Source organism: Miniopterus schreibersii (assembly GCF_964146895.1).
Source record: "Miniopterus schreibersii genome assembly, chromosome: 6".
Classification (NCBI taxonomy): domain Eukaryota; kingdom Metazoa; phylum Chordata; class Mammalia; order Chiroptera; family Miniopteridae; genus Miniopterus; species Miniopterus schreibersii.
Window position 1 is genome coordinate 67,363,174 of NC_138107.1, and position 26,468 is coordinate 67,389,641.

Sequence of the window (26,468 nt, forward strand, 5' to 3'; positions counted from 1 at the left end):
CAGTGAGTTTTAAAAGATACGAGCTGTATTTTTAATAAATGGAAAAACACACACTACAGGGAAACAGACCTACAGTTGTTGACATTGGGGAAGGAAGGTCTCCTTTCATATACCACATGGATCAGCAGCCCTGGAGCAGCCCATCAATAGTACCTCCTCTCAAAGAGTTTGTCTTCATTTCCTTTGTGTATTAGTGGGCTGGAAAGAAATGCTGAAATTTTGTTGAAAATTCACAGAAATAATTATTTAGATGCCTATTTTTTTAGATATATTTGTAAAGAATTGGGCAATTAGTTTGAAAACTCACTCTTGGACGTATATGTGCTGGCTTAGGCAGAGAAAATGAGGAACAGATTTTCAATTTAGTGGAGTTACTCTTTTTTAGAGAGTTGAAAATTTATTATAACAATGGTTAAAACATGGCTTGAAATGATAAATCATTGCCTTGCCTAAGGATAAACAGTAATTCTCAAAGTTGGCTTATTCAGCAAAAACATTTTATGGGTGGATCAGGAAATTGAAATTGTGAAAGCTTGTGCTGGGTGTGTTAAGATGGCAGCAGAATTAAACTATGAGACTTGGGAAGAGTTGACTTTATCGACAGTGAAATTTTGGAAAATTTAATTCAGTTTATATGTGATAAAAGTTAGTCCACATATGTTTTTCTTCCTTCGGAAGGCCCATCAACTAGTTTTTCCTTAAGACAATAAAAGCAGCAGCCTTACAATATTTCATATGACATGTCACTGGATTTTTCAACTAAAAGATGCTCAACAAAATTTCTTTCAGTGTTCTGGTCCTTGTGCCTTGTGGATTGGATTATGCTTATAAAGTTTGCAAAACAGTAAAAAAAACTATTTCAATTTGCATGCACATTTTAAAGTGGATTCATATTCTCAAAATATGGTGACACTATGACAAGAAATTACTATACAATGTAAATTCAGGTTGGCTCAATTTTATGAAATAAGTACATTCAGTCCAGCTGTGATTAAATAAGGAAGCAGAGAGGAAAAAATTTTCCCCCTGATAGCACATGATTAAAACATTAAAAAATTTTGTTAATTTATTCAACAAATATTTATTGAGCCTACTATCTGCAGACACTTTTTTAAGTACTTGGCATAATCGATGAACAAAGAGAAAAATTCATATACAAGGACTAAAAATTTTCAAGTTAAAACCCCTCAAATTTGAAGAATTTTAGACACCATCAGAGACCTTTGGAGAGCTATTTATTTTCTCTGCTATTAGAGAACTTTCTGGAAATATTCAAGAAACACTGATCTAGCTGCTTTCTTACTTTTGTAAATACCTAGGTAGTTAATTTGAGAATCAGAAGTCTGCTTGAATGAGTGTGGAAAAAGTGAGCTGATGGAATTGGGTAACCTCGAGGGATACAGTGAGACAGACATCAGTCTGGGGGAAGCTCCTGTTCCTACAACAGAATGGAATAGTCTTGTGCACAGAAGCTTCATGTTCTTAGACCCTGGTCTTTTCTGCTAGATAGCAATGGATCCACACTGGATAGTCTTGTTCTTGAACGACCTTTTCCTCTGCTCCATGCAGCCCATTTCCTTTCATTCAGACAGAGCTTGGAGCAGTTATTAAGTCTCATTTCCTTTAGCTATAATCACATTGCATTTCTTTTTCTGTGACTTTATATTCTCAGGTGCAATCTGAGTTTTCTCTATGCTCACCCACTTATATTTATACAATTTTGTGATAATCTAGATTCTTCTAAAATGATCTATTTGATGATGTGCTTATTTTTAAAAAAAATTTTATTGGAGAAAAATATCACTTTCCATTTCTGTGGTGTCTAATTTTGCTCTTATGGTCTATTGCATGAAGGTACAGATGACCTACTTTATGTATGTGATTGTCTGGATACAATTTTAGATTCTGGTGACCGTCACAGGAGAATGGCAGTAACAGAAGTTGGAGAGTATCAGTTTGCACCTCATCATCTCTGCCGATCTTTTAAATCCCTCAAAGGGAGGGCTGCTGATGGCCTCCTATCAATTCTAGTTCCTAAAGATATCACAGAGGAGAGCTGAAGCTGTACTGACCCCCCACTTTCTTCAGTTTTGTGGTGATTACAGTCCAGTTGCCTTCAGATGGGTCCTTCACTTGCTACCCAAGTCTTCTTGGCTCCCAAATTCAGTAGAGATCTGATGGGCCAGTGAAGACCTCTCCACTCTTATTTCCAGTGGAAATCTTCCTTCTTACCTCTACCTGCATTTCTTAACGTTCTTTCAAGCTGGTTTCCAGGACTGGGTTTCTAGATCTAGTATCTTGCTTTTGCCTATTTCTTTCCCTGGACACTTCATTCCTATCCTGGTCCTGGACCTAGTGTCCTGTCCCAGCTGCTTTATGAAGAATCTCCTTGAGGATAACCACCTGCCTGAGTTCTGAGCACGGTTCACCCTGGAGTCCTTGATGATGTGCTTTTCCAAGCCCCTTGATTTTCCTGGGAGAGCCTAGCATTTGCTGAGTTAAACTATTTTAGCTTTGGCTCCCTGGACTACACTATCAACAGCTTCCTTTTTAATGAGGTGACATGCCTGGTCTCAGCTTCTCTCTCCTTGCCTGGGATTTCCTAGGAAGAATCCATATTCCCAGTGATTTACCTTCTGAATCTTAACATACAGAGACTATTGTTCCCTTTCACTCTTACTTGCAAGTTCCTTTAAAAATATTGTAAATAGTCCTTGGCTTTCATTTAAAATTAACTATTTCACTCCAGATCTCATTAACTCAGAGAATCATTTACTGAGTTAACTGTAACACAGAATTTCTTGCAAAGATTGAAATGACAAAAAACAAAAGAAAAACCCCTCATATTTTAGGAGATGCTAGGTTGAACTGTGTACATTTTAAGTTTAGACTTTATAAAAACTTTCAGCTATTCTGAAGACCAGTGTAGAAAGGAGGAAAATCAAAATATTCTCATTGTATACAGATGCCACAGCAGGGGTTTCCACACCTATTTATTTGGTAGCTTCCAAAGACTGAAGGAGTTATCAATATCAAGTAGTGGTTTGTCACAAATGTGCCAAAAAATAATTTAAAGAATCTTCGTAGGAAACCAGATTCCCTTTTCTTAGGTCCAGATATGTTTTCAGAATGACGTGGAGTCTGGCTAAATCCTCTATGTAGAGAAAGATCATGTTTTGTGCGTGATAATTTGGTCATCTTCATTGTAAAAACAAAAAAAAGTTCTAATTTTTGATAAAGTGAATTCTGGAAACATCATTTATATTTTTATATTTGGCTTTGACATAAGGCTACATAGAGAACTTGTGCAGATGTGCCCGTGCTCACACATGCACAGATATGCGCACAGAAATCAAGCATTCTTCTCTGCTGCATTCTTATTCCTTTCTGAGATAAACCATCATATCAGTAATCCTCAACTGAAATAATATTTTCCCCCCAAAAGTCTGCTAGGGAAAACTTCAATGAACACAAATGTTTCTTACCAAATATTTCCAAAGTGTTTACAAATGCCTTAAATCCAGCCATGATGCCATAATAAAGGGTATCGTGTTGGGAAGAAAATGTCCATCCAAAGTAGAAAACTACTGGTTAAAAATCACAACGCATCAAAAGATATTTTTTCAAGGATAATTTCCATTTACCCAAGATGTTTTTCCATAAAAATTTATAAAATACTCTAAAAGAGAAAACAGAACATTCAAATAAGCTTTGTTTTAGTTTCCTAATCTTTACAGTCAAGGAGCTGGACTAGATGCCGAGTTTTTTTCAGCTCTAATGTTCTATGATTTTAGTCCACATGTTAAAATGCGTCCCACTGTTTAAATCAATTGGTAATAGAAAATGTAGCTCAAAATTATGAAGCCTAATCTATAACCCTTTTAATTTACAGATAACAAAGGCCAGTCCCAGGGAAATAACACTACTACCCAATGCTACCCATCCATTTGGGTATCAATGCCACTTCTTCCACATCTCCTGAATCATCAAGTATTTCCCTTTTTGCTTTGTTTTGTTTTATTAAAAACTCCATATTCCCACTTCCCACACCTAGAAAATCTGCTTTAGTAATTTTGGGGTGAGGTTAGTGATCTAATTTTGTAAAAGAGATTCTCAATATTCTGACTTGTAGTTAAAGGTCTGAACCACAGGTCCACATCAGACTACCTGGGGCACGGTGATGTAGAGGAACAGGTGTGCAGCACAGTTCTTGGGCAGCCTCTCCAATGTTACGCAGCAGCATCTTCCTAATAGGTCCATCATTCTATGGACCTCCCTAGTGTTTTCTCCCTTCCAGGTGAAATGTATATTATATGAATGACATCACTTGGTGTCTAAGTCACTTTTCTCTGATAGGCTTCCTATGAAAAAGGATATTCCGAAGGAAACGAGAATTCAAAGAGTAGACTGATAGCCCTTACTTACCATCTGCTCCAACCTCACATTCTAGAAGTTTAATTCAGCTCAACTCCTGGAAACTCCCTTATTGGAGAGCATAAATCTGTCCATCACCATGCAACAGTCTTGAGCCTGTTAAGGCAGTCTGGGATTTGGAAATTATGTACTTGGTGTATTATGAAGTCAGTTTCTGTAAATTGTTAGAATATATCATAAGGAGAAGGCTCTTTGGATACTTTTTCATAAGAATTTCTTGACCTTTTTGGTAGTAAAAGAAAAGCTTAAATAGGCTTAATATCTAATAGCATTGCTATTTTATAGAGAGAAAACGGACAGCAAAATTGCTTCTAAGAGATTCCAAGCACTTCAACATTCATGTAACTGTCAGTTCTCAATACAGATTTTATGTGTTTACTATATGCAAATTGTGGACAAAATACATTTCTGCCCCTTTTGTTACTCATGGGTGCCAAAGTTTAGTTTAAGGCTTTTATATGTAGCACACTAAAAGAAATACATTATGATTCAGCCCTCAATAAAACATCATTCCTGATCTTTTTTATTCACAAAAAAGCAAATTAATCTTTTATCTACTCATATTAGGAAAAAGGTTAGAAAAAGGAAACAGGAAATGACTTACCTCTAAATATGTATGACTCCAAAAAAGTGGTTGAACTAAAGCTTAATACAATTTTAACAAAAAGTAGAATTCAACATAATTTCATTTCTTTTTAAATCTCATTTAAAGAATGTTTGTTATTGAATTTAACAAAGTAAATTCATTTTTAAGTCATGTTGTTTATAAGGCAGTCTCTGAGGATCAAGTATACATTTAAAGCCATAATAGACTACCAAGTGATACATAAAAGCTTTTGTGAACATTTTATGTTTGCTTTAGAAGGCTGATTTGTTAAATCTGTGACAATTTTATTTTTTTAAAAGAGTAAAACAGGAGATCGTATCCTTATATGGATTAAGAAACTATTTATGAGTTGTATATAGAAATCTACCAATGTTAGGTATGTGTATAATTCTTGCCTTCAATGTAGTTGGGCCAAGGAAGTGGTTAGTTAATATACGTACCTCAAATGCTTTAAGTGAATACCTATGAAAAGGTATACAAAATATAAATAGTACTGTATATTTTCAAAAATTTTAAATAAACACAAAGAATATATAGGTGTACATGTTATAATTTCAAAGTCAACACTAGCACATAAGTTTTTTTTTATCTAAATACATACTAGGATATTGCAACACATGCACCTACAAACACATGACCATGCACATAACCTTGCTTTCTGCCACTTGCAAGAAAGTTAGAATATACAATATAGTACATTGTTTCAACTTAAATCATATTGGCAAATTAATGAGGATGGCATTAAAAAATTCTGATCTAAGAAATCAACATGTAGAAAGATAATTATGCCATAGATTAAAAACACTGAAGACTGATGGGAAGCTAAGGTTTTGATTGTTTGTCCCAGTAATCTTGAAAGATACAGAAGAGACAGGATTGCCTGTAAACACTGAGAATGATCTGTTTGGCAATTGGGATTTTTGAAATCTAGCAATCCAGGCCAGAGACTCAGACCATCGATGCTTCGGATCGCAGAGAAATAGTATAGTTCTGGGCAGTTGTCTGCAAGGCTGGGGGTGCTGATGGAGATCTTGACGCCCATCTGGATGGGAGACGGCGATTTGCTGGTCTAGCTGGGCGGGAAAATCCTTTTCCACGTGAAAATTTCACTGCCACGGATTCCTACAACACAGAAGAAAACATTCGTCACACGATACCTGCACCAACGCTGGGCGTAAGATTTTATGAATCCCAACAATGGGATTAACGTATTAGCATATTTACAAGCAAGAGAAAGCATAAGAAAACTAAAGAAGATATCTATTATTTGTGGTATTGAATGTTTTAATCAAAGCAATTCACTTTTAATATAGAATATGACATTTAAAAATCTCTTCACATTGACAAATTTTAACACAACTGATCTCTTTTTAGAACTAAAAAAGAACTTGTATTTTCTTTTTCTTTCTTTGGAATCTTATTTTTCTCAAGGGAAGAGATGAAGAACTATCCCTCAGCATCCACAGTAGAGGACCCTCCCCAAATCTTCAATCAGTGCAAAAATGGGAAATATTTAGTAATAGTTCTTGTTAGCTAATGAGAATTTGGATGGAAGTATACGACCATTTCCCACCTGAAGCTATAGGACCTTACAGGTATTTATAGGCTCAATTACAAAAGAAAGATTCATAATATGCACCTTATGTTCACTGCAGAATTATTTACAATAGCCAAGCTATAGAAGCAACCCAAGTGCCCATCAATTAATAGATGAGTGGATTAAAAAGCTGTGGCACATATATACAATGGAATATTACTCAGCCATAAAAATAATAAAATCTTACTATTTGCTTGGATAAACCTAGAGTACCCTAAGTGAAATAAGTCAGTTGGTGAAAGAAAAATACCATATTATTTCACTTACATGTGAAATCTAGAGAACAATATAAATGAACACACAAAACAGAAACAGACTCATAGATCAGAAAACAGACTGATGGATGCCAGAGGGGAGGGGGTTGGGGAACTGAGTGAAAAAGGTGAAGGGATTAAGAAGTACAAATTAGTAGTTACAAAATAGTCATGGGAATGTAAAGTACTGCATAGAAAATAAAGTCAATAGCATTGTAACAACTATGTATGGTGCCAGTTGGGTACTGGAAATATCAGGGGGATCACTTTGTAAAGTATATGATTGTCTAATCAGTATGCTGTACACTGGAAACTAATACAAAGTAATAATGAATGTAAACTGTAATTGAAAAATATTAAAAATTAAAAAATGTAAAAAAATAAAGATACAAAAGTAGGATAATTATTTGTACATTGTGCAAGTTTGCACAAGGTTTCTGATAAAATAGATGAAAAGTGTTATTTCTGTAGGGTTTGAAAGCCACATAAAATATTTTTTAATGCCAGAAGGGAGTAACCTGCATAGCTTAAAACTATGTTGCATACATATTGAATTGCATACAAGGATTTTTAAAGAATTAGCTAATTATAACAATATGTCGCCCTGTAAGCTTTTGTAAATTACACATAAAAGGGGATTGTTGGATAGCTCTTCATTGTAAATACCAATCTCTTCTTCTACCTCTTCTTTACCGATAACTAATGAAGATTATACATTTTCAAACTGTCTGGAAAAAAAAAAAAAGAATACTGTTTATTCGAATACCAGTTTTTTGGCAATTTCTACGCTAAAAATTTAAGGCTCAGTGGTTGTGTCGACCTATGTACCAGGGGTTCCAGGTCTGATTTCTGGTCAGGGCTGTGGGCTCAATCTCCAGCAGAGGGCATTCAGGAGGCTGCCGACTGATGTTGATATCTCTCTCTCATTAATGTTTCTATCTCTCTCCCTCTCCCTCCCTTTCTCTAAAAAAAATCAACAAAAAGATATTTAAAAATATATATGCTAAGAATTTATACAAACAAGGATGAAATTTTAAGCTATAATATCATTTTTTATTTCAATGTACTGCCTATTAGCTATGCAAATAAGGGAAGTTTATAAGGCACTATTTTAAACAATATGTTTTACCCATATTCTCATTTATGTGACTAATCCCATGAGAAAAAACATGAATCAAATGCATCCATAGTTAATAACTGAAAAGTGCAAGCTATTTTAAAAATATTTCCCATATACTTTAAAAAACATAAATACTTCAAAAAATGAAATTCAATAAATCAACAAATGCATATTCAGAATACTTTTTCAAAAAACTTACAACAAACATTTGATCTTCTTGAGGTTCTTAAGCCTATTTATTATATTTATGTTATCCTATTTCAGAATTTTAAAAAGTTATAATGTGCTAACTCCAGCATTAAAACTACACTTTAAAAAGTTCACGTTGAGGAGATTAAAGACGGCAGCAGACTGAGTGGAAGCTGCACTGACACGCCCCCCGGGACCAATCTGGATTTACAATTAAAACATAGAAAAACCATCCTGAAAACCAACTGAAGACGAGCTGCAGAGCACCCTCATGACCAAGGACAGAAAGTGGAGGCCGCATAGAGACTGGTAGGAAGTGTGGACGCGAGAGGGCCGGCTGGGCCCCCACAGGCGGCAGCTGAAGGGCTGGAGGAAGAGCTCAGCTGTGGGGGTTCCCACTGAGGACTCTGGGGCCTCAACCCCAGGCTGGGCTCCCCAGCCCAGAGCACAGGACTGAGAAAGGTGCCCACATAACATCTGGCTGTGAAAAGCAGCCAGGTTTCTCTCTGCCAGGGAGAGGAGGCTGGAACTACAGGCACCCTCTTAAAGAGCCAACGCACAGAGTTTAGTGTGCTGTCACTCACCTTGGGCTCCGGCAGAAGGAGGGCAGAGTGGACTGGAGCTGTGTGAAGAGAATCTAGTGTTGTGGGCTCTAGAGATTGAAATCAGAAGGCACCCTTTTGGATTCCTGTGCCGAGTCATTCCCCCATACTGCAGAGGACATCTTTCTCAGGCAGATAATTTGAGGCTTTTGCCCTGGGGGGTGGAAGCAATTGCCCCACCCTGCTGGAAAACCTCTCACACCACCCAGAGAAGTTTCTACAGCCTGAGGCTCATTAAGAAAAATCAGATTAATCAGCCTACTGGCAGAGGCAGATCTCAGAGTGCTTTAACTCTTTGCCTGATCTGTTTCTGGACCGGGCCTTGGAAAAGCAGACTTTGGTGTGCATCTTGGTCCTGTCCAAACACACCCAGCCCCAGCAGAGGGGACCTCAAGCAGAGGGTTGTTGACAGCTCCATTCAGGATCCTCAGGGCCAGTCACAAAATGCATCTGACAGCCTGCACCAGAGACCCTCCAAAAAGACTTAGAGTTCTAGCAGATTTACTTAATACATAGAAACAAACCCAAACAAACAGCCAAAATGGGGAGACAAAAAAAAAACAAGCCCCAAAAAAGAAGTCTCCAGAAAAAGAGCTAAATGAAATGGAGATAAGCAATCCATCAGATATAGAGTTCAGAATACTGAATGTAAGGATGCTCAACAGCATGAAAAAAGACATGGAAACTATGAAGGAAATGAAGAATGACATAGCAGAAATAAAGAATACATTGGAAGGAATAAACAGCAGATTAGAGGAAGCTGAGGATCGGATCGGTGAATTAAAAGACAGGGTAGAAAAAAATCACTCAATCAGAGATACAAAAAGAAAAAACAATTAAGAAACAGGAGGACAGTTTAAGGGAGTTGTGGGACAACATGAAACATAACAATATTCACATTATAGGAGTGCCAGAAAAGGTCAGAGGAAAAAGTCACACAAGTTCAGGAGGCACAGAGAGTCGCAAGCAAGAATAATTCAAAGAGGCCCACGCCCAGAAACATCATAATTAAAATGCCAAGAATTCAAGACAAAGAGAGAATCTTAAAGGCAGCAAGAGAAAAACAATCTGTTACCTACAAAGGAGCTCCCATAAGGCTGTTAACTGATTTCTCATCAGAAACTCTACAGGCCAGGAGGGAATGGCATAAAATATTCAAAATAATGCAAAACAAGGATCTGAAACTAAGACTACTCTATTCAGCAAGGCTATCATTCAAAATGGATCGTGAAATAAAGAGCTTCCCAGACAAAAAAAAAAGCTAAAGGAGTTTATCACCACCAAACCAGCACTGCAGGAAATGTTAAAGGGACTGCTGTAATAATAATAAGAAATAGAGAGAGAAACATAGGCATAAAGAATTAAAATGGCAATAAATAAGGACCTATCAATAATAACCTGAAGGACTTTAAGGAAGGGAGAGATCAATAGCAATACAGTCATACTAGGGGACTTTAACACCTCATTGACTTCACTAGACAGATCTTCTAGACAAAAAGTCAACACAGAAACAGTGACTTTAAATGCATATTAGATCAGATGGATTTAATTGATATTTATGGATCATTTCTCCCCAAAGCTGCAGAATACACATTCCTCTCAAATGCACGTGGGTCATTCTCATAGACCACATGTTAGGACACAAAACAAGTCTCTACAAGGTCAAGAAGACTGAAATCATATCAAGCATCTCAGATCACAATGGCATGAAATTAGAAATCAACATCAGTAAAAACACTCAAAAACATTCAAAAACATGGAGGCTAAATAACATGTTATTAAACAATGAATGGGTTACCAATAAGATCAAGAAAGAAATCAAAAACTTCCTGGAAACAAATGAAAATGAACACACAACAACTCAAAATCTATGGGACACAGTGAAAGCAGTCTTAAGAGGGAAGTTCATAACACTACAGGCCTACCTCAAAAAGCAAGAAAAATTTTTAGGAAAACTATCTAACCCTACAACTTAAAGAATTAGAAAGCTCCCCTGTGAAGCCCTCCAGACCAGGGCTTTTGTTTCCTGGGAGTTTTTTTTAAATTACTGCGGCATTTTCACCTGTTATTAGCCTATTCAGGTTTTCTGATTCTTCCTGATTCAGTTTTACATGATCTCACTCATATGTGGAATCTAATAAACAAAATAGGCTGAGGAACAAAACAGAAACAGAGACAAAGAAGCATGGAACAGACTGACAAATCTCAGAGGGAAGGTGGGGTGGGGGAGTGGGTGGGGAGAGATTAATTAAAGAACTTATATGCATATATGCATAACCCATGGACACAGACAACAGTGTAGTGAAGGCCTGTGTGTGTGTGAGGGGATGGATGTGGGGTGGAGGGGATCAATGGGGGGAAAAAGGGGACATCTGTAATACTTTCAACAATAAAGATAAATTAAAAAATAAATAAAAAGTTCATGTTGCGTTATAATCCAAAGGTTTACAGTTATTCACAAATGAAGGATCAAAAATTTAAGATGCCAACACATGCACCTACAGTATATTAATATGACTGCAAGGGACTGAATTCTAAGCCACGGCTAAATATGAATGCAATTCCACCAAAATATGTTCATTACTTTCTCACCTCTGTTATCTTTTTCCAGTCCACTCCTTGCTTCACTTGCTGCGCCCCACACATAGCAGTTTTTCCTTGAAGCTCTTGTTCGATTTGGAGCATTTCTAAATGCTGACTTAATGTGGCCCCAACACTGACATCAGAATTACATTTGGTCCAATTATCCTGGCAGCATTTAGAATTTTGCAATGCAGGCCCTGTTGATGTCTCATAGGTTTTCAGCAGCTTTTCCACAACACCATAATTTGACCTTGGATCAGCTGATCTTGGTCGGCCAGACAAATTGCTAGGTCTCCAGTCATGCTCGTGGAGCATATTCCGATAACTGCTGGGACCTACGTGTTCCTGTGTTTGTCTGACCAGGCCTGTTGTGGAATTTTTGGTGGGATTATCAGGCACATTTTCTCTAGGCACAGGCATGTGGGCACTGGTTTTCAGAATATCAGACACATTGTCATTTTCTGTTACGTTGCCTATACCAGTAATTAAGGTATCACAGGGTTTAAGATCTTCAGATGGTTCTGAGTAGCTTTGATTTTTCTGTATTGCATGGCAATTTCTATCTGTTCGGAATACGGTCCTATTAAATTCATCAGTCTTTACAGCCAGCTTTTCATTCCTAGTAGTCTTTTCAAAGCCACAACTGAAACTTCTAAGTGGGCCACTGCTCTGTGTCACCGAGGAGCTAGAGTCACTGCTTACATGAAGGTCAGAATAAGATTTAGCAGGATGATCTGGGATCATCTTTTCATATTTTGACTTACTGGGAGCAGAGCAGGTTTTCTGAAAGCACAAGGTCTTGGGGCTATTTTTTGTGCCTATCACAGTGTCATAAGGCCACATGCCAAATCCAACATTTTCATTACATGGAAGCTTGTTATCTATTTTGGCTTCTGGTGCCAAAGAAGAAAACATGATCCCATCTTTCAAAGTCTTCCTTTCATTTAGACACAATGTAGGTATCTCATTGTGCCTCACAAGGACATGAGGACTGCAGTTCCTTCCACCTTGACCCTCTTGGACCACCTGGCTGTTGTGGTCTAAACTGTCCTTCACCCTTTCATGGGCTTGTTCAGGATAAGAGCTGGGAAGATTTCGAGATGTACTTCTTGGAGGAGGAACTGGTGGAGTTTCATTTCTTTGTAGCGCAATTGTATCAATTCCATATTTTTTCATAAAATTGTTTTGGAGCATATCAGTATAACTCAGATTCTTTCTATTTTTCTGTTTTTCTTTCTCTAAATTGACTGGAGGAATGCACTGGCCATTGTTGATCCTGTGGGCTCTAGGGGACATGTTAATTACATTTGGCATTTCCTGGAGAAAAGAATCTGACTTCATCCTAAACAATGATAAAACATGTTACATTAGTGATAACTTTATTTTAGGATAAGGTCTAAAAAAAAACACAAAACAAAAAAACAAACCCAAACAAACTTGGCCTAAGCAATGGATTTCTGCTATAGAAGGAGCCACAACTTCCTGAAGCATTGTTTTTATATAAATCCCTTAGTCAAAACCCCCAAGTCTTTTTTACTGTAGGATAAAGCACACTTCTCAGTGCTGCATTCAAGGCTCTACATACTCTGACCCAAACTATCTTTCCAGCTGTGTCTCTCATTTTTTCTATTACCCAAAACTTCACCTACACTCAGGCTAGATCACGTATAGTCTCTTGGGTGTCTGCTATTAGCATTCCCATTTCTACAGGTTTTCTCTAGTCATTTCCTTACCTCCACTGTGCCTACTGAATTCCTGCTCATTATATCTTGTGAGCTCAAGTTCCTCCCCTTGAATTTGAAGTAACATTCTAAGTAGTATGACAGAAATCTGAATAAAAGTGCAACAAGACATGAGTGATACCAAATGAAAGGTGTCATTTGGACTTGAAAGAAAAAAAAGAATTTTGGGGGTGAGTAAAGGACAGACAGGCAAAGCGAGTGGCAGTAAAAGCAGTGTGGCTATTCAAGGAACAATGAGCACTTTGGTGCAGCTGGGCTACAAACCCGAGCGGGCAGAAGGGTGGAAATAAGTGAGCAACACTGGGCATCACAGTATCTCCGAACTGCATAGTAAGGATTTTGAACTTTTCCCAAGGCCATGAAGTAACAACAAAAACTTTGTACCAGATGCGATTTATAAAAGAAAATGGGCAAGTAACTTTTTAGAATTAAGTTAATAAACACTTAAGAACTTATATGCATATATACAGAACCCATGGACACAGACAATAGTGCAGTGAAGGCCTGACGGGGGGCTGGAGGGGGTTAATGGGGGAAAAAAGGGAACAACTGTAATACTTTCAACAATAAAGGTAAATTTAAAAAATAAAGGAAATAAAAACCTAAATATAGCCACAATAGGGAATCACAAGTTAAAGTTAATTAATCATACTGATAAATATAAATCATTTATCTCTTCAACTTATAAAATATTATGTGCTAGCTCACAATGAAGTGCAGATAAATACTCATTAACAGAATAGTAAACAAAAGCTAAATGGGCAAGTAGAGGGCAAAATTATGGATTAAACATGGTTGGATGAGAAAATATATTGTAAGTCAGTACAAAAATTCTCTCTGAGCTCCCTAAGAGATTAAAAAAAATAAAAATAAAATAAGGGCACACATTGCTATAGCTTCCTAAGAGAAGCTTCTTGTTTCCCTAGGGAATAAATGTTGATCCCAGGACAACCCATCTTTACCTAACTTGTACAAAATTCCAATTTATTTTTTAATTTGGCTAAAACTTACTTTTACAATTACATAGGTATTTCTGAATTGAAACACTATTTTTAAAGCATTGTATATATGTGTGTACATATTTCCAATATGTTGTTCTGAAAATTATGTATACTTCCATTAAACACATAATAAATGTAGAGAAATAAATGATCCTTAGGTAGAAAACATTTCAGTGGAACATCATTATGTAATTAAACACCACACTGTTAAATCTGATATAGTTTAAAGATGTATTTAACTAGATTAACCCAGTTGTATACTTTTCCATTGGCTAAATACTCAAAATGAAAAAAAAAAAAAACCAACAAAACTTCATCAGAAGATACTTGTTAATTTATTATGGATAGTATCCCTTAACTAAATACCAAAAGAGTAAAGTACTCCTAATAGTCGAATTGTAAAGAGAATTAGAAGATCTGTTTTAAGAATTAGCAAACAGGGAAATATTCAATGAAAGACTTTATCTCTTATCTAAGATAACAGATTTTAATAACTCATTGGTAACTATCGCTAACAAAATGTAAGGAATTCATGAACTGAAAATAGTACTTTTCTTGATTTTCCAATGTAAATAATCATAGATGTACCAGCTTACCTTCTATGGTTAGACCGCTTTCGAATTTCCTCTTGGAAGCTGCATAATTCTTCACTGACTTTGGCAAGTTCTTCAAGAGCCTTTATGTATATAAGCAATAGCGGGTAAGCACTTTGAAATGTAAATAATCCTTTAGAAACAGCTTTAGGCCAGTCACATCTAACTTACCGTGTGGAGGGCGCCAGAACAGCCCTGGCTTGCTTCCTCTGAAGTCCTCAGGTCAGGCCAGGCGTCACGTTCCTTTTGGCTGCCTGTGGCCAGAGGGTCCATAAACCCCACCTTTGATTTTTCGGTTGCTTTTTGTTCCTTACACATTTGGTTTCCTCCAATGAGTAAGCTCTGCTCTGTTTTGTTTTCTTTTTCCAGACCATCCCTGTGATTCATGCCCATAAATTCACATTGTCCTGAACTGGGGTATTTTGGAGAAGATTCCACCACTTTATCTTGCATGGACTTCTCATGGTCAAGATCAATGACCTTGGTACGTTCATTCATGTTCATTTTCCTCCGAAGCTTTACTTCATGGCAAAGCTGCACGGAAAACAAAGATAAGACTTTTTTCCCCCTTAAGTTACTTTGCTAAGCACACTATTTTGATTCCCTTTGCCATATGACTATATACTACCCTGGGGTATTAATGCCTTTAAATAGTTCTTTTAAAGTCTGGATTAGCCATAAAACTTTGATAAACCATAAAGACTACTTTTTGTAAGCCAAAGCATGGATGATAATTTCTGTCTTTCTCATCAGAAATTCAACTTAGTCAAAATTAAACCAAACCCTTATCTACATATAGATATCACTATAATAGAGAAGCACTGCCACACAACTGGAATGACCTGAATCAATCAATTACTGGCCATGCTCTCTCATTGCTTTTGGAGAGAAGCAAGAGTCTAACTCACATTTAAAGTCATGTTTTTAAATACAGTAGGCCAACATTTAACTGTCTTAACAGTTGACAATCTCATATTCTGTTCCCTAAGTAGATATTTTGCAATTGAAGGATGTTTCTGTTGGAAGTTATGTTGGTGAGGGCTAGTTAAAACTGAGTGGTTTTTTTTTTTAATGCCAGGCTATACGCATTTAAAAAAAGGTTTCCTTCCTGATTAAAACAAATGTGACCCTGTCCTATGTGATATAAAAGAATTCTAAGGCTTTCATCATCTGTCTATGTTAAAGTGGACCCCAGATTATTTCTTTTTTCTTTAATCCTCACCTGAGGATATGTTTTTATTGATTTTTAGAGAGACAGGGAGGGAGAGAGAGAAGGAGAGAGAATCATCCACGTGAGACAGAAACATCGATCAGTTGACTGCCGTATGTGTCCCTACCTGGGATCAAACCCGCAACCTGCATATGTACCCTCACCTGGAATCAAATCCACAACTTTTTGGTGTATAGGACAATGCTCCAACCACCCAAGCCACTTGGCAAGGGCCCCCAAATTATTTCTTGATGAGAATTTAGTTTAACCTGCAGGCACTCATTCAGTTCACCTCTGAACAGAGGAAGCATGTGGCTTTCTCTTCTGGCATGAGTTCTGAAAAAGCTTGTCAAATTTCAAAGAAGACTAACAAATAACTATTAAAGCAAAGGACTACATTTTACAGCCACAACCTATATTTGCACTACATCTATTATTTAAGGAATAACAGATTTATTACTGCTCAATATTTATCTAAATCTCATATGAGAGAAGCACTATACATAGTTGATGCCTGAAGGTTATACAGGATATTTATTTCCCTAGATACTTATAAATCTATCATTAGGTGAAGTGCGGATAGCATCAACTTGCAGCCATGACCCCTATAAAATTTTTTACTGAACTGTCCTGGGCATTATGATTTTGGTGACCTTGAGGGTATTAAAAGAAGCAATCCTCAAAAGTACCATGTTAAATCTAAGGATGCTGCTGGAGATGCCCTCTTTTTGAGGAGTCATGGGTGAAACAAGATTGCTTTAGTTTCAAAATTAGGGACAGAAAGGCTATTCTTGGAAAATAAATTTGCTTCTGTTTTCTGAATATTGAAAAATACATTTTACATGTGAACCTTCCTCTTGTCTTTATCTTACCTTTCTTTTTGTTTTGGCATACTGTGACTTAAGTAGAATTTTTATATGCCATCATAAAGTCTCTTGGGAATTTATGTGAGATATGAATAAGCAAATAACATGATGTTATTGATGGAAAACTACTTTGTATAAGGAATCTGGTACTAGCTCTTGTCAGTGGTTATCTAATCATTCGAACAAAGGAAGTAAGTAGGAAAGATTGCATATGATAAAAAGCTCCCAGGCATATATGTACTCTATCCAGGGATTCTATCTGGATTATACCAGGTTTCAGGTGATCCAAGGCTGTACATCTTGGTTTTACAGTAGCAAATGCAATGATCATAGATAGTGGCTGAATAGAGAATCATCAGCATTTTAATACCCAATGCTGGAACCTCTCACTAGATCATATTATTACCTGGAATCACTAAAGTTATATGTATGCTCCTAAAAATCTACAGTTCTCTAATACATGGCTTAATAGTTTGCATCTGATTTAATATACAGAACTTATACCAAGTATTGATTATTGATTTCAGTTAAAAAAATTATCTTGAGTCTCTGTGACATGTGAGGATGATTTCTCTTTTCCTCAATCTTTTCTACTCTCAGCTTTGTAGACTGCAAGAAGTGATGTATAAAAGGTACATTCTTGCACGTTACAAAGCTGGGACTCTAAAAGAAATATATACTTGTATAATAAGGGGAGCAAAATGCTAGCATTCAGATACTGAGGAGCGTCATCTATGGGTATTCTGGGTAGCACATTTTCTGAACACTTTCCCTAGTTATTAGAGCTGTATACTGCAAGCAGCAAGGTGAAGAAAAACATTAGAGCTCTTCTTTCTCCTTGACGCAGAAAGGATAGTATTTACATGGACTATCAGTCTAAGTTCAAAGTATGTTTGCCCTGGCCGGTGTGGCTCAGTTGGTTGAGCATTGTCTGGTGCACAGAAAGGTCACTGGTTCAATTCCCGGCCAGGGCACATATCCAGGTTGAGGGTTTGATCCCAGTCAGGGTGCTTAAGGGGGCAACCAATCGATGTTTCTCTCTCTCTCCCCCTTCCATTTTCTCTCTCCCTTTCCCTTCCTCTTTCTCTAAAATCAATAAAAACATATTTAAAAAATAAAAAAAATAAAGTATGTTTAATGCTTGCTAATTGGTAAGGCTAATATTTGCCATAGACAGAATTTACAGAGCTGTCAGAATAATTATTTTACAATAACAAATTTAACCAGAAAGAAGATTGTTTTTGCAAGTTGGCTTAAATCATTGGCTAGACTAATCCTGACCCCCTTAATTATTTTGCTTGGATGCTAGAATTATCTGAGACTGTTGCTAACTGGACCTTCCAAACTTTTGGGAGCCAATGACCCATCACTTCAGGTTTCTGACTGGAATTGTGCATTCTGATTTGACACTGGCATCTCCTTGTTGATCCACTCTGAGTCTCTGGGTGGAGGAATTAAGAGAGTGAGCAAAACACCTTTTCTAAACTATAGAGGGATGAGCAGTGGATTCTTCCTTCAGTCTCTTAATTATATACCACATGCTTGCCTTCTCACCTCTGTTTTAGAGGGATAGTTTAATAGCTACTCTTTTTAAAAAATTTTCTCGTAGCATGCCAATTTGTGTTTTATTCACAACCAATTACATGGTTGTTAAAAAGAAAAATATTTGCACTATAAACACATAAAGCACCAGCTTTGATTGCCTCTGAATAAAGGCCAAACAGTCTGTGAAAATGATTGCTTTGGCTATGTACACAAAACCGTGTAAGTCAATACCATAGAAGTTATCAGAAGAAAGCAAGATACGTATGAATACTTTTCAGTTGCAACAAGCTTAAATACACATCAATGTAAATGCTTAAGGGGAATATTCTAGGCTCAACATGCTGAGGGAAGGCTAATGGGGATTAAATGACTCTTGGTATCAGACTCATGGCATGTCATTTTTCATTACCCTTTTTCTAATATATGTGCCAGTAAATGTGGCACCAGAATAAATATCACGTCCACTGCCATTTTCTGTCTGAGACACGCACTCCATCTGATTTTATGGAGTTATCTAATATGTAGTTTCCTTTCGCAGACATTATTCATCTATCATCTCAGGAAAGTTCTGCATTTTAATGCTCAATTGTAATTTTGCTAATTTGTTTCACCAATTAAGTCTTTCTTACATCTTCCTCCTAAACCCAGGATTTGAAAACTCATGAAAAAATACACACCTCTTTTGATACCAAGGCGCTCTAGGCAGAAAATAAACTGATACTCTTTACGGTGACATTTCAAGTTCTTAATTTTCATGCACGGCTATAAAATAAGCCTGGTCCGTATGATACCATTGGGTAAGGTTACGCTATTTTTGGTGTAGTAAATGTCAGTGAGACATGCATCTCTTAAGTGGAATTAGAAAAATAAAAATAGTTTACAAAACAAAACAGACTTCTGCATTTTCATTCTGAGCTTTAAGTTTCCAATGTGTTCAAAACAAGTCAACTTGTACCTCTTCTATCTTCTTCTGCATGATCTTCCATTGGGCCTCCCATTCCTTCCTTTCATTGTCAAACTGGTCCAGTAACTCCATCTTTTCCTTGTGCCAGTCAGTCTGTGTGTCCTCCCACTGCTTATGCAGGTCCATGGCAGCCACGTGAGTGTTAGTGAAGGGGGGTTTCTGCTCGTCTCTGCCTTCTCTTAAATGTTTTCTGGAAGCTTGGAGTTGTTTTATTTGAAGCAGTCTCACTTGCCTTTAAAATAAGCCTAATGTAAACATAACAAGAGTGAGTTCCAAATCCCTGTGCTTTCTGGCAACATTTTATCATTTTGTCAAGAGCCATCGACATAAACAAATTATACGAAAATTGGACTTAGAAGAAGAGAAGAGATGACAATCTACTTAAGAAGGAACGAATACCGTCAAAAAAATAAGTATTATCTAAAGTTTGTTTTCCCCCTTTCTAAGACAAGACGGCAAAATTATAGTGCACAAGATGGTTCAATGCACAAGTGAGATGTAAGGATTCCTTTAACTAACCGCCTAATCCAAACAGAATTTTTCATGACTCTCTAAGAGCGGAAGCCTGAAATTCAACTGCATGGTCACATCTACACAACTGTGGTAGATTCTCCAGCAGCAGAATTCCTCCTTCTGTTCCGCTTATGCAAGCAGGTTGCATATTTCTGTGACTTAAAGAAGTGAGACAGTGCTGGACTAGAGTCTCAATTTTATATTCAGAGTTCAAGCCCATGCCAAAGGTGATTACTGTATTAATAAGACCCCAACATTTGGTAGTAAATCTGGGACTGGTATATTAGCAAGAAACCAAACTAAATCACAAAACCAATTTTCACTATTTTACTTTATCAAGTAAAATGTAAAAGCAGCAAAACTATCCTGGGAGCCAAATATTAAAATTTATCCATGCTCTCTTTTCCTTCTAATAGATAATATACCAGAACCAATTTGGGATACTGAATACAGAGAATTAAAGAAAACATTTGGTTCAGTTTGCAAAGAAACCCTTGATCACATTAAACAGTACCTAAAATGATTAGATTTCTAGCATTTAGGGTATGTGTATTTAGGGTCCAAAGATGCAATTTAAAATACCAGATTAGTAACTCTGTTACAAATCACCTAAAATCTTTGAGATTAATTTATTTACATTAAAATAGGGCTAATCACAGGGTTGTTCTAAAGATTACATGACATAGGAAATGCAAAGTAGTTTGAGACATTTTTAAAATTTTCCTTATTTTTTGCTTTAAAAAATCTTGTGCTGACTTCCACTGAAAATAATTTTTATTAATAAAGTCATCTACTTTTTTAATGGATAGAGAAGTATGTTTAAAATGTTTGACTCATTCTAAGATAATCATGCCTATAAGAAATCTAACTCTTCAGGTTTCTAGGCCAGGACCAAAATGTCTTAACTTAGCAGGTGGCAGTTAATGCTAATTATGAGCTGAAGTTCCCAAGAGTTACTAGCTGCCTGGGTGCTGCTAGAATCATGGACTGAAGCCAACATAACCAGGCAGCACGCCTCGTTTTCTGTCAGGAGAGAGCTGCGTATCATAGCCCAAATATAAGATAAACATTGAAGACTAATTTAAATTTTTGTCAGACTGTTCTGAACATGCATATCTGAGTAGCAAACTGTTCCAAGCATGTATTTTCTGAGCTACTATCTAGCAATGAGCTATAATAGACTAATAAGGGTAAAAACGTTAGTGCTACATGCAGCTCCCCACCTTCAAAAACACCCCATTAATGTTCGGATCTGTATTGTTACTCTTTTCTCAAACAATCTGCTACAGATACTTGGATCACTTTTACCTATTTCTTTGGCACTCACAATACTATGACTAATTCACTCAAGAAAAAAGTAATTTCAGATTTAACCATTAAAGATGTATCCACTTAGCCACGCTCTTTTTCTAATCTCATTTTCCACCCTCTATAATCTTTCCTTCCTTCTTCCACCAGTGACCACAAAGACCTGTCACAGCAAATGCAAGCTGCCCCAAATATACATCAAAGACCTAACAAAATGAAGACAGTAAATAATATACAGAATTTTGGTTTTTTGTTTTGGTGAATCTGTCACTAATTTGATTAGATAGTAATTCTTTAGGTTAGTTTAATAACTATTCATGGGACATGCAGACAGTGATTATTTTCAGAGACTAGCCGACTGCTTAAAGCTGTATGTAATTAACTGCGAGCTGAAACTACCTTGCTTACTAGCAGGTATTTAGGAACAGTGGAGTGGTTTAAGATATTAAGAGATAGTTGCAGATTTAATCAAAGAAATTACAGAAAGGGAGCAGAATAATTTCAAACTACCTGGAGAAAGGTGTTATGATATTCGATATTTCATCCTGACGGTCTTTAAACACTGGGATTGTTCAGAAGTCATCGCAAAGTTTCCCTTACAATCATATAGCAAGTGGCTCCCATTTCCCTTTCTCTTCCTAAATTCTTGAACCACTTCCAGATCAGGGTTAAAAGGTGATACACCCTTTTCTTTTCCACCTAACTGAAGACCATCCAGGCAAACTCTAAATCAGGTTTGCCCTGGTAAGAGGAAGACACATGAGCCCAGATACATGTTTCTAAAGCAGACATAATCCTGCACTCAACTGCCAAGAGCCAAGCTCATCAATTAATACACAGAAGGGCCCAACTACAGAGCTTCCCCTTTCCAAGGCCAGAGCAATTTTTTTTTTTAAAAAAATGTACCCTTATTGATTTTAGAGAGAGGAAGGGGGAGAGAGAGAGAAGCATCAATGATGAGAGTCACTAACTGGCTGCCTCCCGCACGCCCCCGACTGGGGATCGAGCCCGCAGCCCGGGCCTGTGCCCTGACCGGGAATCGAACCCTGATCTCCTGGATCCTAGGTCGACGCTCAACTGCTGAGCCACGGCCAGCAGGGCCAAAGCAATTCTTAGTGCCAGGAAATGTAACGGGTATGGATCAAAAACAAGCCTTTGAAAGAAAATTCCTATAGAGCTGTAACTGTGCCAACTATGGGGGGAGGATTTGTTTTGCCCTCTTAGCATCTGTCTTGTCACAAATGTCAAGTGTAATATGGCTGAATATAGTGCTCCCTCCTCTAAAACTAAAGTGCAGGGCACAAAGTTGCGAGGATTAACTGAGCAAGAAAGAGAGAAAAGTGTTTTGGGTCCTAGTAGGTGTTTAATGAACGCCTGTTTCTTCTTTCTATCCCTTCCTTTCTTTGTCTTTTTTCTTGTCTTCCCTCCCTCTCTCTTTCTCTCCCTTCATCTATCCCCCTCTGTTTTCTTTCTAAAATAAAATTGATGGTTTTGATCTTTATTTAATTGGAAAATTGATAGAAGCAACTCTCATATTTTCAATAATTTTCCTTTGCACTCAGTAGTTTTCAAGTATTTCAAAGATTCGTGGAAAGTTAAATATTTAAGAAAAATTTTTTATTAGTATTTAAAGTAAACAAATCTTATATAAAGCTGCTTTTGTTATAATTCTTCTTAAAAAGATATATTTTTAAAAAGCCAACTAACAAGGCCACTTTGTAGGGACATAATGTTCTATAACGAGAGGTTATGGGGTAAAGTGGCTCACCACATTCAGACACTCCATGTCAGTGCTGTACTGAGGCAAATATAAAAGTCCTCTTTGTTCCTAGCTGTCACTCTTTTTCACCCACAGATATGGGCATCTACGTGGGAGAGAAGAAAGGATTTCTGCTATGTGCACCCCTCCCCGTGTCTCTTTGATTCTCCATTCCTTCCAGAATTTCATTCAGAATAAAAACGTATTAGGGCGAATGTAAATGAGTAGAGTGAGCTGCTCTGCTCGGCCAGGCACTAGCTCTTCCCCCACCAACTCTAGGACGGCATCACATAATCCACTTAGCTCCCCCCCCAGGCTTCAAGCCAGAATTGTAGAGTTGTGCGTGGGATGCATGAGGATGGTGATGGGAGGAAAATAGTTCTGTTAACCTTCCGGCCTTATTCAGAAGCAAAATTTAACAGTAACACATGAGTCTCATGATAAATCATTCTCATTTCCCAAATTAGCCTCAACGGGTCATGGTGACACTTCTTTGTCTGAGGGGTGCTCCGTTCTTACTACTCCTGGTCATTACCATTTCACCCTCCCCCGCAACGAAAACTGGATTTTAGCCAAACAAATGAAACTGTTGGGGAAGTTGACTCCATTGCAACTTTTCTCTTCCAAGATTTTTGTTTAGAGTATTTGTTTCTTGCTCTCCTATTTCCTCTTTCTAAACATATTACTTTTCATATAGTTGAAGATCTTTCCTTTGTAGGATGTCACATATTCCAGTAAGAATGCCACACACAGTAGGTACTGTCAATCTCACAATTCCTAGAATCATTTGCCCTGGAGATGCTTTGCTTCCTCTTGACTCTGAGGAATTAGACATTCCTATGTCAGTACCCATCAGAGTAATGCACCCTTTGCTCGAAGACTCCCTGGCCCTTTCGCCAGCCTATTATAAATCGCTTGCATCACTTCAACTTTATCCCTCCCCTACTGTTCACCCGCAAATGCATCTTTCCAAAGACAACCATGATTTGATTTTGTTACAGGGCAAAAGGGAATAATTTTTATTGCTATTGCTTACTATCTCAACATGTTCCTCATATTTCAATAAGGTCAAAGAGATATTTCCACACGCAAGTCTGAAGAACTCAGTTTTGCCTTCTCATTTTTAATTACCTTTTCTCCTTCCTTGTCTCTTCTCTAGTTATATATTCAAACTACAAAACATCCAAGATACAGGTGCACTGATTTTATATCTCTTATACAATAAGGCTCTGGAGGAAACTTTTGGCTCGGGTAAACAAATATCTAAACTTAACCAGCTTAAACAGAAGACTTGGTGGTAAGATTCCTGCCTAACAACTGCAGATTAACCCATTATGAATGGCCCACTCTTCAACTCAAATTACAGAAGCACTTCTCACGCAGTGAGCAAACCATCGTCTTGGATGAAACCACATTTATTATTTTTTCATTGCCATTTTCAAATATCAGCAGCCTCAAAGGTTGTGAACTTTACTTTGCAAATGTTAAAGTCTTCACCCTAATGAAAATAGCATTCTAATAAATAAATTCCGTAAAATCCATGGTAGGCAAACTGCTATTTGAAGTAATGAGAAGGGCAGTGTTTGAAAAACAGGCAGAGAGCGGATGGCACTCAGAGTTGGGAAATCCACTCACAGCAGCTGAACCCTCTGTCCCTGCGAGTCAGTAAAATCCGTTATGAACCCCGCCCCACTGCTCTAAGCCCAGACACAGACACTGAAACAGGCAGATGTTGAAATCAGCCTCCACTTAAATAGTATCCATAGTTTCAAACACGTCAACAGCAGCCCCTTTACATTTTGCCAGAATTAGTCACTTGCTTTCGAACTGCCAGAAAGACACATACCTTCTTGCTCTGGGGAGAAGTCCTATGGATGTTCGACCACTGGCCAGTCTAGCAGGGGAAGGATAGCTAGTTGCTTTAAAGAGAAAAGTCTCAGCTTGGTGAAGCTTGCTTCTTTGCAAGAAATGGAAACGCAAGAGGAGTCCAACCATTCAACAGAGCAGTACTGACAAGTCCCTTTGAAGCCTTCAGCACTTTCACAAATCAAAAAGCTGCTCAGCTCAGTCTCACAGCAGCAGCCCAGACTCCTGTGACGTCGGGCCCTCGGAGGCGGTCTTCCAGCCACCGCTTCCAACCCGAGCTTTGTAACTTTAGAGCAGCTCCTTTTCTGGGTAAACAACTCCAGGTCCAGGACATTTTTAGCTTTTATAATGGAGCTCAGTATTTTCAAACTTGCCAAAGGAGCTGGTAGTAATATCACACGATGACAATGGCCAATTTTATATTTCTTTTATTTGGAAAACTCAACTCCTCTTTTAAATAGGCAAGAATTCTCTCTCGCATGCCTCTCCCCCCTTTTGGCCAGCATCAGAATGCACTTCTCAGTGCTTTTAGAGGTTGTTGTCTGGATGTGGCAGAACATGTGTAGCAATGATACACAGGCTGTCCCCCCCAAAATGTGTATGCACTTTAACAGCTGATAGCTCAATTTGAAAATTAAATGTATTTTAATAAACCCTGCCTTTATAATTATTCAAAGTGTGTGTATACATTTTGGGGGCGCACCCTATATATATGATCTCAAAAAATTTGTGAAAATATATTAAATTTCTGTCTTTAAATAAAGTAGAAATGGGACATATTTAAAGACCAACCTCATAGCTCCTTGTGATTCTATGACAGTTTGCTGCCTGTGTCTACAGCTATAGTGATGTCTTTCTGCTGAAGGAAATAAGAACCAATGCGAAAAGGAGATACTTATTACTGGAGGAAAAAAAGCCAATGAGGTACTGATGTGCTTGTTTTCAATTGCAGTGCACTGTGGCCCAAGTCTTTGCAGGGGCTCCCTAAACCGTGACCAAATGGGTCTGTCTGGGAAATGCTAGGAAACCTTGTTTCCCCAGCCACATTTCCAGGTTGCGTGAACTTGCACATACACGCATCTGCTCATATTTGGTTTAACTGACTTAAAGAAAGTGTCTAGAGTAATTTGGTGTCTAATTCAGCAAATAAGCTAGATAACAGGTTAAATAATAAGGCCTTACCCTCAAGTCTGTGTAGTTGTTCACGCTCACATTATTCTTGCCTGCTTCCAGATAAATATTTCATGGGGAACTAAAAAGTTTAATAATAGTAACCCACTCACAGGACTTTAGCATATGTAGGACAATTGACTGAAATCATATTCTGTGTTCTGGAAGCCTGGTATCATAATCTCAAAAGCAATAACGACAGCAATGAGTATAATAGTGACCACCCACGGAGAGACAGCTCTTGGCAAGGCTCTGTGCTACGTACTTGGAATATATCTTTCTTTTAGGTCATCCTCACAGCAACTGTGTCTGTGGATACTATTAACCCAACCTTACGGATAAAACAATGGCTCAGAGAGGTAAGGAATCTTGCTTAAACTCATAGGAATATGCTTATGCAAAAGAGTGGGGCTTGGAACCAGGTTCTCCAACCGGAGGTCCTGGAATTTTGTCACCCAGATCTTGGTTTCAATTCTACCGCCACCACTTATCTGCATGAAATTTGAGTTTCAGCTTCTTCCATAAAGGGATAATTATATTTATTT

At 37.5% G+C, this 26,468-nt stretch overlaps 1 protein-coding gene across 3 annotated transcripts; it reads right to left on the minus strand.

Moving 5' to 3' along the window:
• Positions 1–5,573: 5,573 nt before the first annotated feature.
• On the minus strand, positions 5,574–24,916 carry KIAA0408. 3 transcript variants are annotated; one of them, XM_081140977.1, is made up of 6 exons: positions 24,734–24,916; positions 19,299–19,539; positions 14,894–15,256; positions 14,726–14,805; positions 11,396–12,671; positions 5,574–6,163 (listed from the first exon to the last, which is right to left on the minus strand). In XM_081140977.1, the coding sequence occupies exons 1-6, from the start codon at positions 24,880–24,882 to the stop codon at positions 5,990–5,992; spliced, it is 2,283 nt and encodes a 760-aa protein (XP_080997103.1). In that variant the 5' UTR covers positions 24,883–24,916; the 3' UTR covers positions 5,574–5,989. The 3 variants fall into 3 exon arrangements, with proteins under 3 accessions (XP_080997103.1, XP_080997102.1, XP_080997104.1); XM_081140976.1 differs by having other exon boundaries at positions 11,396–12,728; XM_081140978.1 differs by lacking the exons at positions 19,299–19,539; positions 24,734–24,916 and adding an exon at positions 19,021–19,233 and having other exon boundaries at positions 11,396–12,728.
• Between the last annotated feature and the right edge of the window lie 1,552 nt (positions 24,917–26,468).